Below are 12,416 nucleotides of genomic sequence, written 5' to 3'. Positions count from 1 at the left end.
AGAACCTTCAATCTTCGCCGTCTAAAGTGGCTTAAGGCAAAGTCATCAACCAACTATCATTACTGCGGCGCGACTCGAAGAAATCGCATAAATGTCGACAGAAGAGAAGTGATCAGGAAAGAAAGAAAGAATTTGCCATGCGCAGCAGAGGTTTATGCTATCTTTCGGCCACAATGTTTGACCCCGTTTGAAGAAAAATAGATTTCTAGTCGTGGGTCTTGGGACTATATAAGTAAATTCCAACACTCTGTTGTTGTGTATCAGAGCCCCCACCTAGATCTTTGCTCCTCTCTCTCCGAGCCAAGCTCCAAGCTAAGATCCCATGGCACGATTCCTCGTCTCTGGCTTCGCGATCGCCTTGCTCCTGGCCGCAGTGGCCAATGTGTGTAGCGCCAAATCGGTGATGGTGGGAGGACGCAACCAGTGGTCATTGGGGACCAACTATGCCTCTTGGGCTGCCGGCGCTGGGCCATTCCGTATTGGCGACACACTGGGTGAGTACTTCTCGCTAGATCCCGTTGAGATCTGGATCAAGTTCTTTATAAGTTCTCCCGAAGCTCTTCTCTGACACGATCATTCAATCGTTGTACAACTTGTCAGTTTTCTCCTACGGCGGTGGAAGGGCCGGCAAGGCAGCGGCGCCCCACAATGTGTTTCTCATGAAGGATCAAGCCCACTACCAGAACTGCGACTTCAGCGGCGCTGTTCTCCTGGCGGATCCCAGCAAGGGAACGCCGGGTTACAAGTTCACGTTGAAGCAGAAGAAGGCTCACTACTTCGCGTGCGGCGTGGGCAACGGATTCCACTGCCAAAGCGGTATGAAATTCGCCGTGAGCCCGCGCTGAAAGGATCTGTTTTTGATCCAGCGAGGGAAGATGCAATGCCATCTCTAACAATCTCACCCATATATCAATACAAGTTGTAGAAGCTCTTTCATCCCTTTTCATAGCTTTGTTTTTTGCTTCCAGTAGTGTGTCGGTAATATAGCTCGTAGGCATGTGCTTGGCGGAGCATCTTTCAGAGAATATCCTGCCATGTTATAAACGAAAAGCCTTTTGCCCTAGAAACGATTTTTACCGTTGGGATGTGCCAGCAAAGAATACAACGTTACGAAATTCGCTGATGTGGACACGCCACGTCAAACATTCCCGCCACGCTGGCGTTGCTACCCCTGGAATTAGGGGAGCAATGCTGCAAAGGCTGGAGAGGAGACCGCGCGAGGGCGCCAGGGGCCTCCCTCTTGTGCCATCGATCGCGTCTCCCATTCACGCCGATCCTTCCTCTAGGTGATTGATCCTCTCTCCGATGGATGCCAGGCAATAACGGGAGGAAAGAACCATCGTCGCGAGCGTTCCCGGTAGCTATCTAGGGGTTGATTGATTCGCGCGGCCATGGAGAGCGTCGAGAATGCCGCAGTGCAGCCGGATAGGTCGAGATCGCGAACGAGGCTCAATCTTCCGGCGGGCATGGCCGCGGAGAGGCTGCGAGTAGAAATTTCCAGGGCAGTCTCGGTGCTTAATCCGGCTGTAGCAGGAGGAGGAGGAGGAGGATCGACGCCCTCACCGACGCGAATGAGCTATAGTGACCGTTTCATTCCAAGCAGGTCCAGCTCTAACCTTGCCGGGTTTGCTCTGTTAGATAATTCGCCATCTCTGGGAAGTGATGCCTCCAAGGAAGAAGGGGTGGCAGTGTATTCAATGCTCTTGCGCTCTGAGCTTCTAGGAGGCGATGCAGGGCCCCTCTCCCCTGGAACTCCCGACAAGAACAGCTTGGTCAGTGCGGGCGTGAGGGACTCGACGAAGTCTCCTCTCAGTCCCAGCAGGAACTTGCTGAGATTCAAGAGCGATAGCCGGGCTGCCGGGGCTCCATGCCACAAATCGGAGTCACTCTCTCCTGGTGCTCTGGACTTTGGGACGACTGGAGCTTCGTCCAGTCCCGTCAAGCTTCAAAGAAAAGTTTCCAGAGTCCCGTTCAAGGTACCATTCTCATGAAGCTTTGCTTCGTTCCAACTCTTTACAATCACTTTGTTGGTGGCAGGTTTTGGATGCGCCAGCCTTGCAAGACGATTTCTACTTGAACCTGGTGGATTGGTCCGCACATAACGTTTTGGCTGTGGGACTCGGGAACTGTGTTTATCTGTGGAGTGCTTCGACTAGCAAGGTCGATTAGTGTTACATTTTGTTGTTTCTTTGCACGATCCAAGTAACCGAAGCTTTCCTGTTCTTGCAGGTCACGAAACTGTGCGACTTGGGACATGATGACTCTGTGTGCTCAGTTGCGTGGACTCACCGTGGAACTTATCTCGCGGTTGGAAGCAATGCGGGAGAAGTACAGGTAAATGTAATATGATCTCACATTCTTTTATTATCTCCTCTTCCAGATTTGGGATGCAATACGCTGTAAAAAAGTGCGAACTATGGAGGGACACCGGACACGAGTTGGAACTCTGGCATGGAACTCGGTGACTCTATCTTCCGGAAGCAGGGACCGCAACATTCTCAACCATGATGTCAGAGTGCCTGAGGATTATACGAGCAAGCTTTGTGGTCACAAATCTGAGGCAAGCTCTGTGATGTTCTTCTTGTTGTATTCTGTCTTACGTATCGACTGCAGGTCTGTGGCTTGAAATGGTCCTTCGACGACAGAGAACTAGCTTCCGGTGGCAACGACAATCAGGTATTTTGAGCTTCATCCGATCTTTAGCTAATGTTTCTCTTGGTTTCCATGGTAGCTTTTTGTCTGGAACCAATTGTCAACACAGCCGGTTTGCAAGTTTAGCGAGCACACAGCCGCAGTGAAGGCTATCGCGTGGTCACCACATCAACACGGGCTTTTAACCTCTGGTGGTGGAACAGCCGACCGATGCATAAGATTCTGGAACACGTCGACGAACTCGCACATCAATTGTGTAGACACGGGTGGACAGGTACAGTTGCTGAAATTCTTGAGCGTCTACTAAGCCGAAGGAAACAAGGTCTGCAATCTCATGTGGTCGAAGAACGTGAACGAGCTCGTGAGCACCCATGGCTACTCTCAGAACCAGATTATTGTGTGGAGATATCCGACCATGACAAAAGTAAGTGTCACTTGCCTCAGACGAAGAGGGATGACATCTGTTCTTGCTCTTTTAGCTTACAACACTCACGGGGCACACATACAGAGTTTTATACCTTTCCATGTCTCCTGATGGTCAAGTAAGCTCTCTCCCTTGAAGAGTCTTCTTTTTTAGTTCCTGACAATCTGCTTGCTCTTCCAGACAATCGTCACAGGTGCCGGAGATGAAACGCTACGATTTTGGAACGTGTTTCCATCACCAAAATCTCAGGTGTGAAGCTACCAATGGTTATGGTTTTCTCTAATTTTTCCGGTTTTTTGTTCTAGAATGCTGTCCGGGATAGTGGGATGTGGTCGCTTGGTAGAACGCACATAAGATGAGAAGAGTAAACAAATAGAGGGCGCGTCAAACTTTTTACTGGGCAAGCTCAACGCGTTGCTCTTTCTTTGTACATCTCCAAGCGTCTGTAACACTAAAATACAACGTTCTTGAGTCTCTAGAGGTGTTAGGGTTCTTGAGAGAGAGCTATGTTTGGAGTGCCATGGCCGGAGATGAACGATGGCGTACGATACGCCGAGATCGCCAGGCTTCCATCGTCTCAGCAAGGTAAGCTAGCAGAGTAAAGCGCATTTGTTCCCATTTACAACACAGGTGAAAGCGTTTTGGATTACTACGCGTCGAGATACCAGAGCTCCGCTTCTAGAGAAGGGTAAAAGTTAGAATGTTCTTATGTGATTTGGACTTATTGAGCTCTTGGCTTGCAGCTGGCTGAGAAGAATTCTTAAGGGACAGGTAACTTTCACGAGTAGTATTGGATTCCAGTCGTTTGTTTCTTAGAATTTTGTTGTAGATTGAAATCAATGGAGAAGTTGTCACTTCCCCGGACGCCTTGATCAGGTAGAAGTTTCATAGCTCCGGTTTTCTTATAGTTTCCTTCTCCGATCTCTCTTTTAGGAACAACGCGTCGCTGGTGTACCACAGGTTCCCTTGGGAAGAACCAAACGCACCATTCATGCTTGAAATACTATACGAAGACGAGCATCTGGTAGGAATGTGGTATTTGGTTTTCTCATTGATCTGGATCTGAGTGCTTCTAAATGGTAGCTTGCGATTAATAAACCATCGGGCTTGCAAGTTCTACCGGGTGGTCTCTTTCAGCAAAGAACTGTGCTGTCGCAGTTGCAGTGGCGAGTGACAGACCAAGTAGAAAGAAATCATCCAACACCTGTTCATCGGCTCGGAAGGGGAACATCAGGTGTGTATGTGTGTGCTACTTCTCTAACTAAAACATTTGTATTTTTTAAATACCTGCATTTCTCAGGAGTTTTACTATGCGCTAAGTCCGATCAGGCCAGATGTGTCCTAGGAATGAAGCTAGCTTCCGCCACTTTGCGTTCAGGTGTAGAAGGTAAGCTAGCTTCATTCAACCATTTCAATATTGCAAATGACAAGCGACCTTTCATGAAGACAGGTTTGAGATGTTGTCGAAGGTGTACAGGGCTCTGGTCTGCGGTATTGTCCAAGATGATAAGGTGACAGTAGTATTAAAAGAAGGAAACTATTACTTATTCCTCTTTTTCCCGTGTAGATTTCTATTGACCAAGCTATAGGGAGAGCTCATTATCCTGGGGTTAGAGGAGGACTTTACATGGCCGTTGCCAAAGGTATGAAACTAAGAAAGGGCCGTTGCCAAATAAGAACAGATCTTCATTTACCGATGCAAGCAGGGAAACTTTCTCACAGCAAGGTGACAACACTGAAGCGGAACACGGAAGAAAACAGCACAGTTGTAGAGGTGATTATATCCATCCTGCGCTTTGTCTCAGTGAGTCTTCATTCGCAGGTAGAGATATTCTCTGGACGTGCTCACCAGATACGGATTCATTTGGCAAGCATCGGTCACCCTTTGGTCGGTAAGTTACGAAAAAATCTCCTTTGCTGATGCTGTCGCTAACGGATTGGAATCTCAAAACGCAGGCGATCCTCTTTACGTGCGCGGTGGACAACCTTCAACGCAGGTTGTGAGCACCCTGGAACAAGCGAGTGTCGCAGAGGACGGGTATGATCTCCTTCGCTCGTTGCTCTTGCCGATCTCACTCATGTTTTCTAACAGAGGCTATGAAAGACCAGAAAATCCATTGCCTGGAGACTGTGGTTATCACTTGCATGCTCATCGGCTCACGTTCCATCACCCTGTGACGAACCAGGTAGAAACAAGACGGTTTAAGTTCATATAGTTGACCACAGATCTCAAAATCTTATATATATTTTTTCGCTTGCAGCGTTTAGAGATCGTAGCACCTTTACCACCCGAGCTGGAAACGGAAAGTCCGTTCTGAGAGAGAGCAGTTTCTTCGACGCGTGGGGCAAGCTCTCGCTCGCAACTTGTCACGCCGGGCGTCCGCCACGTGGACAGCCTTTGCATGCTTGCGGGCTCTCAAACAATCGGTTACAAATATCAGGCACTCTCAGACCCTCGTTTAGCTTGATCTCTCTCTCTCTCTTCTCGTGGTATGGTGGTTGTCGCCGCTGTGTTTCGCTCACCGCTTTTTTTGCCATCGTCAGGATCTTGTCCGGTTTTGAGCAGCGGCAGCCGTCACAGAATGTGGAAGCTGGGTGGATTCGCGCTCTCCGGCGTCAAGCTCGCCACTCCCGCCACTCAAAGGCGATCTTCCTACGTTGCCTCGTCGAACATCCCCCGGGCAAGGAGAGTCTACGCTGTTCCTCCGGAAGAAGTAAGCTTTTCTTTGGTTTTTTCCTCCAGATCCTAGAGCAATGTAGGTCCTTATTGATCGATCGCCTCTGCAACCAACAGGATCCCAGCCAGTCTTACCGCACGCGAGGATACGCAAGCGAGGCACAGACCAAGGTTAACGATGCCGAGCAAAAGGCCGAGGAAGCAAAGCAGGGAATGAAGCAAAAAACCGACGAGGTTAGTGAGGAGGCCAAGGCGAAGAAGGAGGAGGCAAAGTCCGCCGCTAGCAAAGCAGCCGAGGAAGCCAAGCGCAAAGCCGAGGCCACCAAGTCCAAGGTCGGCGAAGCCACGGACAAGGCCACGAGCAAGGCCAAGGAAACTGTGAGTTCGGGCTCGCAGAAGGCCACGGAAGTGAAGGAGTCTGCCAAGGAGAAGAGCGAGGAAGCCAAGGAGCGCGTCAAGAGCAAGGCGGGAGAAGCTGCCGAGCGAACTGGGGAGGTGAAGGAGACTGCCAAGGTGAAAGCTGAACAGACCAAGGAGAAAGCTAGCGAGATGGGATCCAAGGCGAAGGAGACTACCGAGGGGACGGCCGAGAGTATGAAGCACAAGCTGAGCGAGACGACGCAGGCCGTCAAGGAGAAGTTGCATGAGACGATCGAAGGTGCCAAGGAGCCTTTCCGCCGGATGAAAGAAACTCTGGCCGGGAAGAGCGAGGAAGCGAAGCAATCCGCCGAAGAGACTGCCGACAAGGCAAAGAAACAGGCTCGTGAGAGCACGTAAATATCTTTGCTTGCCTCTTTCGTTTTGTTTTGATCTTCCAAGCAAAAGATTTACCAGAAAGTCCAGAATTTCGATTCATGAACTCGAGAGATCTGTGGCGGACAAGGAGTCAGCTAGCACACCAGATCAAGCCAAATGGCCATAAGAGGGAAAATTTAGAGACCTCGATTCACGTTTACTTTCTTTGTTGCTATGCTGCCGTGTAGTACTTCCTATGAGACGAAACTGAGTACTGCCGTACCATTGGAGGAGCGATGGCGGCCTTCGTGAAGCCACTGCTGCTCTGTTCCTTGACGTAGTTCCACTTGTCTTGCAAGAGGTAGATGACGGCCATTACGGCAATCTGGATCGAAAACAGGATGTTGAGAGTTCTCTGGCTCTTCTGAGTTATCATCTCGTAGATTCTCAAACCGTTGTACACGTTGTAAAAGCCCAGGATGATGGTGGTGGTTCCCAGTAGCCAATGAAGAACGAACCACACCGGTCGAGCAGTCTGACCACTGTTAAGCAAAACAGATAAATCACGGAGAGTAGACGTGGATCAAGCTTACGTCCGGGGACGGATAATCCCGATAAATGGCTGTACCCAAGCCACAGCCCACAGTGCCAAGCCAAGTCTCTGATGAGTGTGCATGAACTGGTTGGAAAATTTCCTGAACGACAAGACAGCACCACCGGCCGAGACAAGAAGCGCGATCGACTACAAAACGATACAAACTACATTTTCGAGAACGCACTAATTAAAGAGATGAGAAACAAACCTGGATAATCAAATGAGCGTAGAAGACAATCGCAATTTTGTCGCTGGCAGCTTCTCGGCTGTGACGAGCACAGCGAGAGAAACGAACCACCAAAGTACCGAGTGGTATCAACAATCCAAACGATCCCCACATCAACCATCCATGGAGCTTAATCCATTTGTAAGGATCCTGTAAACAAGAAGATCACTCAAGTATCAACTTGAGAAAACTAGAATTCAAAGAAAAGTACCTCAACTCTCTGGAACGCGCTGGGCTCCGCTGCAAAAGCCACAGACAGAAGCTGCAAAATGATGAAACACAGACTAAGGGTGGCCATGCTTAGCCCCTCCTCCTTGTGTGATGGTTTCCAGGAAACGTCAATCAACAATCACCAGAACAGCTTCGAATCAAGCGAGGACTTTATAAACAGAAGAAAGAGACACAGGCAAACCGAGAAGAGGAGCAGCACTGCACCCTCAAACCCAGGCATATGACACTACTGCACAAACTCAAGCACATATATTCCAAGACAAGGCAAGCAGATAATAGAAAATGGTGGCCATCTCTTTTACGGTCGTGCAGTCACGATCGCGCGTCGCACGACTACAGAAACACGTCCATAGGCGAGTTAGTTGCGAAACTGGTCATGGCCACCTCTCAACAACTATGTCCCGTTGCTATACTTTTTCAGGGACACTGAGCTCTTGTTTAATCCACTCGCAAAGGTCGTCTAGCTCCTCTGGTGTCGTCGAGTGATCAAGCCTGACGTAATGCAGAGGGATCGATCAAACTCCTGGACTAAAAGAAACAACAAAGGGCCTTACCCTCTGTAAGACTTAAACGTGACGTTCTTGAACCCGCACTCCTTCAGTGCCCGCGCCGACATTTCGCCGAAGTTGTGATAGACGATGAAGTCATCTGCAGTGCCCCATAAGCCCAGGAAAAAGGTCCAACTCCAAACTTTTCTTACTTTTCCCATGAGCCATGAAAATTGGAAGCTCCGCGGCCAATTTCAAGCAGTCTGGAGTTTCAGCAACTTGCTTTGGCAACAACCTAGCAGCACGTGTTATACAACTCATAAACTGGCCTTGTGAGAGTGAAAAAAAACTTACTTGCCAGCAGGAAGCCATCCACTGAGAGACATGACTGCGTCTATCTTTCTAGTAAATGGCTTTCCATCCGTGTATTTCCCAAGAACCGAATGAGCAGCAGTGTACAAAGATGTTGCGCCGCCCATGCTAAACCCGCCAACCGCAACCTTCACTGCAAAGTTCTGACGGCTGTTAACCATTTGAGATGCTGAAGCCTTACCATCAGCAGGCTCCTTCGAAAGAAAGCTAGCAACATATGCAGCAGAAGAATCTAGGCCAAGAATATCATCTGGTCCTTCGTCCGAGAGCGATCCCACATCAAACCCTGAGAGACCAGAAAAATGAAAACGATCTTCAGCGATACAGAAACACTAAAGGACGATCATTCTTACATGCGGTGCATGGATATCCATTATTAATGGTTACGGGCCGGACAGGCGCGGTCGGGACGATCCATCTGATCTGCAGCGCAAAATCAGCTTGCAAGAAAGAGTTTCTAGAGCTCACATTGTTTAGAGAAAGAGTCTTCAGAATGGAAGCCCAGCTGCACAGAAATGGAGCTTTAAAACTTCCACGAAACGAGAGAACTATGAATTTACCCGTGGCCAGTATCGCCAAGACCATGCAGCCAAACTACCGTGACGAGATGCTTGCCCTCCGGCTCGATTGTTATCGTCTTCCCCCATTCTGCCCAGGATTCAAGCCAAACTAACGCATCGGTACTGCGCATTACGCCTAGATCACTACTTACTTCCTTGGCTCGGCTCCACTGCACTAGATCCAGCAGCGTCCATGCCCGAAATCCCGCAAATGCGCAGCCCCCGCAGCACCGGGAACTCACGCCTGGACCTCAGGAGCCGGGCGCGATGCCGTGTCGAGATGATCGATGGCAGCAGCACGACGTCCCCCTGCGCGCAAATGGAATAGGGTTTTGTTGCGAGAGCGCACTTGAAGTATGCCATGGCTCAACGCGATGTGAGCCGCTGGATTAAATTACAAAACGGACGGCTAGGAAGCCGCCCGGATGAACCCTAATTGAGAATTTTCCTCTGGAGGCGGTCGAAGGCCGCGACGGTGCCTTCGATCGAGGAATGCTGGTGGCTGACGTGATGATCGTGATCGTGGAAGAAATAGGTGAGAATCCCCACCAGGCACAGCACGGCGCCGACGAGCGCCTTGTCGTAGCGCTCAAACCAGTGGAATTTGAACTGACTGGCGCCATAGAAGGAGAGGGCGACGAGTGTGAGCATCACGGCCAGAGTGCTGAAGAGGAGCACGGCCATGGCGAGGACGATGAATCCCCGCGACGCATTGCCCACTGCTAGGAACACCGGCAGGGTCGTGGCGCACGGCGACAGCGTTGGCACCAGGATCAATCCCGCCACCGCCATTTTCTCCATGGAGTGATTGTGTGAGTGATTGTGGCCGCCCTTACCGAGCAGGAAGAGGATCACGTAGCCAGCGCCCAGGAAGATCAGGAGGAACGACGCCAGCGTGTGGACAGTCTCCTCGCCGGCGATGGTGTTGGCCATGGTAATCGCTGTGAAACCCAGGAGCCCCGTGGAGATTACGTGACACACTGCTCCCAGCGCCGCTGCGATCGAGCAACGAATTCAATACGCTCGGATCCAGAAATTTCTACTTACTGACGAGCAGCGTTCGCGAAATCGTCCACTTCTGTGCGCGCCCGACGATTGAGAAGGGCAGCCAGTGCGTGGGGATGAAAGAATGGAGCAGCGACACTGTCGCGATGCCGCCGACTGTGGAGAGCTCCGTGGCCGTGAGGCCCGACGCCATGATTCTGGATCTAATGTCTGCTGCCACAGATCTATCCAACCTAGAGCTCTTCCAGCACAAATCCCTCTAGAGCCCTAGCAAGGAACTACATGAGCCGTTGGATCACGACTCATTCAAGAAGCATGCGAGCTTAGAGACGGTCGGATTTAATTTGCTCGTCTCCAGTCCTCCCAGCGTCTTCCTATCCGGAAAATAGGGCATCGAATCCACGAGCTCTCTCGCAGCTCCAGCCTCGCAGGAGCGACCGAGAGCTTCCGCCATGACGCTGTAATGCTCGATCCAGGGAACCAGCCGATGGTCCGCCGCCATGGAAGCAAAGATCCGCCCCGCATTCTCGACGAGGCCCAGGTGATTGCATCCGATGAGCGCGTGGAGCACCGATATCTCGTCCGCGCGCATCCCTTCCAGTAGCATCGAATGGAAGCTCTCCAGCGCGTCACCGCCACGACCAAATTGGCTGAATCCCGCGGCCATTGTGTTCCAGGCCGCGAGATCTCTAGAGGGCGAGCGATCGAAGATCTTCTTGGCATCTTCCAGATCCCCACTGCGGGCAAATGCAACTAGCAGCGCATTCCAAAAGACGGCACTTCTTTGAGGAAGATCTTTGAAGATTTCACTCGCTCCAGTGAGATTTCCAGTGTGTATGAAGGCTCCCATCAAACTACTCCACGACGCAACATCCCATTCTGGCATTGAATCAAACAAGTTCTTGGCAAGCTCGAGATGCCCATTAGTGGCATATGACTCGAGCATAACATTCCACGCAACCAGGTCCCTTTCGGGCATAGATGTAAACACTTCTCGAGAATTGTCCAATCTTCCACAGCAGGAGTTTGCTACTATTATGCTACAAAATGATGCCAATGACCACAAAGGCATTTTCCAAAAGAGTTTGTTGACTTCTTCTAAGTTTCCAGCTGCGGCATTTGCCTGCAACAGGGTGTTCCAAGACTTAACACTGTGTTCAGGCATTTTCTCATAGAAATACCTCATCCCTTCGCTTAACTCTCCCGACCTGGTGTAGAGCGTGAGGATTGCAGCCCACGAGTTTGCGTCTCTCAGCTCCATTCTCGAGAAGAGATCCATTGCTTTCTGAAACTGGTCTTTGCTCGTCGTGAGTGCTGTCAGCATTACATTAGAGGAGATGATATCAAACGCGGGAATTTGATCAAAAATTGCCACTGCTCGATCCATGTCCCCCTTTGAGCAGTGCAATTGGAGCATACAAGTCCATGAAACAAGATCGTGTAGAGGCATGTTTTGGAACAGGTTGTCGCTCTCAAAAGCATGGCCAGAAGTTGCGTACGAGGATAGCATTGCGTTCCAGGAAACTAGAGTCCGAACTGGCATACTATCAAAGACTATCTTAGCGTCCTCTACATGCCAGTTCTGGGTATATGCGGAAAGCAAAGCAGTCCATGCTACCACATTTTTTATAGGCATTCCATCGAAAACCCATTTAGCACGATCTACACGGCCACATCTTGCATAGCCTTGGACCATCACTGTCCATGTCACAACGTTTGGATTTGGCAACTTTTGAAAGAACGATTCAAGCTCGTTTACATTACCAACCTGGGCATATGCAGTAAGCATGGCATTCCAAGAAACTTGGTTTCTATTAGGAATCCTGTCAAAAAATTGTTTTGCTTCTTCGTAATGGCCCTCTTGTACCAGAGCTGTTAACATCGCATTCCAAGTTACCGTGTCAGGAAACTTAAAAGAGTCGAACAGAGCCTTTGCTTGAGCCACATGCCCGCTCTGGGCATATGCTGAAATCATAATGTTCAACGAGAACACGTTTGGATGAGTGAGACTGTCAAAGATCCTCTTCGCGCGGTCGATGCGCCCGCATTTGCCATGCATTTGGATGGCACGGTTGGCAAGAAAGGTGTCTTGTTCAAGTTTCGCCCTCTGGCGGCTAAGAAAATCTGGTCGATTACATACGTTTGTCTCAAGCATTGTTTGATTTTGTAAGATATGCCGTACACAATGTCAATCTGCCGTACAACATGTGCATGAGGACGAAATATGGCGGCCGGCCGGATACTGGTGGCGGCGGCGGCGGCGGCGGCTGGCCCGACCACTTAAATTTCAGGTGTTTCTCTTCCCAAACTCAGTTAAAGTTGAGTCTTCGATAGATCGTTCTTGGATCCCAGCATGAGTCCATCTGAGAAGCTAATTGGATCTCAAACGCCAGCAGCTCCATCACCTACATTGACAAAGAAGTCACTGAGAACAAGTAAGAAGAGAGATGA

At 50.0% G+C, this 12,416-nt stretch overlaps 8 protein-coding genes across 9 annotated transcripts; 4 read left to right on the top strand and 4 right to left on the bottom strand.

Annotated features, from left to right (window-relative positions):
* Positions 1 to 163: 163 nt before the first annotated feature.
* On the top strand, positions 164 to 946 carry LOC9653318 (blue copper protein). The gene is made up of 2 exons (XM_002978256.2): positions 164 to 494; positions 601 to 946. The coding sequence occupies exons 1-2, from the start codon at positions 323 to 325 to the stop codon at positions 843 to 845; spliced, it is 417 nt and encodes a 138-aa protein (XP_002978302.1). The 5' UTR covers positions 164 to 322; the 3' UTR covers positions 846 to 946.
* Positions 947 to 1,177: 231 nt separating this feature from the next.
* Positions 1,178 to 3,550, top strand: LOC9653317 (protein FIZZY-RELATED 1). The gene is made up of 10 exons (XM_024683226.1): positions 1,178 to 1,976; positions 2,038 to 2,160; positions 2,230 to 2,334; positions 2,381 to 2,560; positions 2,614 to 2,676; positions 2,732 to 2,926; positions 2,975 to 3,076; positions 3,132 to 3,194; positions 3,257 to 3,325; positions 3,382 to 3,550. The coding sequence occupies exons 1-10, from the start codon at positions 1,392 to 1,394 to the stop codon at positions 3,433 to 3,435; spliced, it is 1,539 nt and encodes a 512-aa protein (XP_024538994.1). The 5' UTR covers positions 1,178 to 1,391; the 3' UTR covers positions 3,436 to 3,550.
* A 25-nt stretch (positions 3,551 to 3,575) lies between these two features.
* On the top strand, positions 3,576 to 5,544 carry LOC112349214 (RNA pseudouridine synthase 5-like). Its single transcript, XM_024683228.1, has 14 exons — positions 3,576 to 3,661; positions 3,707 to 3,764; positions 3,820 to 3,847; positions 3,906 to 3,952; positions 4,010 to 4,100; positions 4,160 to 4,310; positions 4,377 to 4,463; positions 4,523 to 4,587; positions 4,644 to 4,718; positions 4,749 to 4,850; positions 4,899 to 4,968; positions 5,033 to 5,114; positions 5,169 to 5,262; positions 5,338 to 5,544. Exons 1-14 carry the CDS (start codon positions 3,583 to 3,585, stop codon positions 5,392 to 5,394), a joined length of 1,086 nt encoding a protein of 361 aa, XP_024538996.1. The 5' UTR covers positions 3,576 to 3,582; the 3' UTR covers positions 5,395 to 5,544.
* Positions 5,394 to 6,602, top strand: LOC9653092 (late embryogenesis abundant protein, group 3). Its single transcript, XM_002978254.2, has 3 exons — positions 5,394 to 5,517; positions 5,621 to 5,790; positions 5,871 to 6,602. Exons 2-3 carry the CDS (start codon positions 5,659 to 5,661, stop codon positions 6,528 to 6,530), a joined length of 792 nt encoding a protein of 263 aa, XP_002978300.2. The 5' UTR covers positions 5,394 to 5,517; positions 5,621 to 5,658; the 3' UTR covers positions 6,531 to 6,602.
* On the bottom strand, positions 6,580 to 7,685 carry LOC9653091 (cytochrome b561 domain-containing protein At4g18260). Of its 2 annotated transcripts, XM_024683229.1 has the most exons (5): positions 7,521 to 7,685; positions 7,292 to 7,459; positions 7,082 to 7,230; positions 6,694 to 7,030; positions 6,580 to 6,622 (listed from the first exon to the last, which is right to left on the bottom strand). In XM_024683229.1, the coding sequence occupies exons 1-4, from the start codon at positions 7,605 to 7,607 to the stop codon at positions 6,721 to 6,723; spliced, it is 714 nt and encodes a 237-aa protein (XP_024538997.1). In that variant the 5' UTR covers positions 7,608 to 7,685; the 3' UTR covers positions 6,580 to 6,622; positions 6,694 to 6,720. The 2 variants fall into 2 exon arrangements, with proteins under 2 accessions (XP_024538997.1, XP_002978115.2); XM_002978069.2 differs by having other exon boundaries at positions 6,580 to 7,030.
* Positions 7,686 to 7,776: 91 nt separating this feature from the next.
* On the bottom strand, positions 7,777 to 9,438 carry LOC9653090 (acyl-protein thioesterase 1). Its single transcript, XM_002978068.2, has 9 exons — positions 9,113 to 9,438; positions 8,961 to 9,048; positions 8,869 to 8,905; positions 8,754 to 8,823; positions 8,582 to 8,686; positions 8,383 to 8,533; positions 8,241 to 8,323; positions 8,095 to 8,188; positions 7,777 to 8,032 (listed from the first exon to the last, which is right to left on the bottom strand). Exons 1-9 carry the CDS (start codon positions 9,321 to 9,323, stop codon positions 7,948 to 7,950), a joined length of 924 nt encoding a protein of 307 aa, XP_002978114.2. The 5' UTR covers positions 9,324 to 9,438; the 3' UTR covers positions 7,777 to 7,947.
* Positions 9,310 to 10,244, bottom strand: LOC9653089. Its single transcript, XM_002978067.2, has 2 exons — positions 10,008 to 10,244; positions 9,310 to 9,955 (listed from the first exon to the last, which is right to left on the bottom strand). The coding sequence occupies exons 1-2, from the start codon at positions 10,156 to 10,158 to the stop codon at positions 9,393 to 9,395; spliced, it is 714 nt and encodes a 237-aa protein (XP_002978113.2). The 5' UTR covers positions 10,159 to 10,244; the 3' UTR covers positions 9,310 to 9,392.
* A 16-nt stretch (positions 10,245 to 10,260) lies between these two features.
* LOC112349173 (pentatricopeptide repeat-containing protein At4g02750-like) lies at positions 10,261 to 12,120 on the bottom strand. Its single transcript, XM_024683064.1, has one exon. It carries the CDS (start codon positions 12,118 to 12,120, stop codon positions 10,261 to 10,263), a length of 1,860 nt encoding a protein of 619 aa, XP_024538832.1.
* Positions 12,121 to 12,416: the final 296 nt, after the last annotated feature.

The sequence above is a fragment of the Selaginella moellendorffii genome, unplaced genomic scaffold (assembly GCF_000143415.4).
Source record: "Selaginella moellendorffii unplaced genomic scaffold, v1.0 SELMOscaffold_36, whole genome shotgun sequence".
Classification (NCBI taxonomy): Eukaryota; Viridiplantae; Streptophyta; class Lycopodiopsida; order Selaginellales; family Selaginellaceae; genus Selaginella; species Selaginella moellendorffii.
This window is presented reverse-complemented; position numbering and strand designations above follow the sequence as displayed.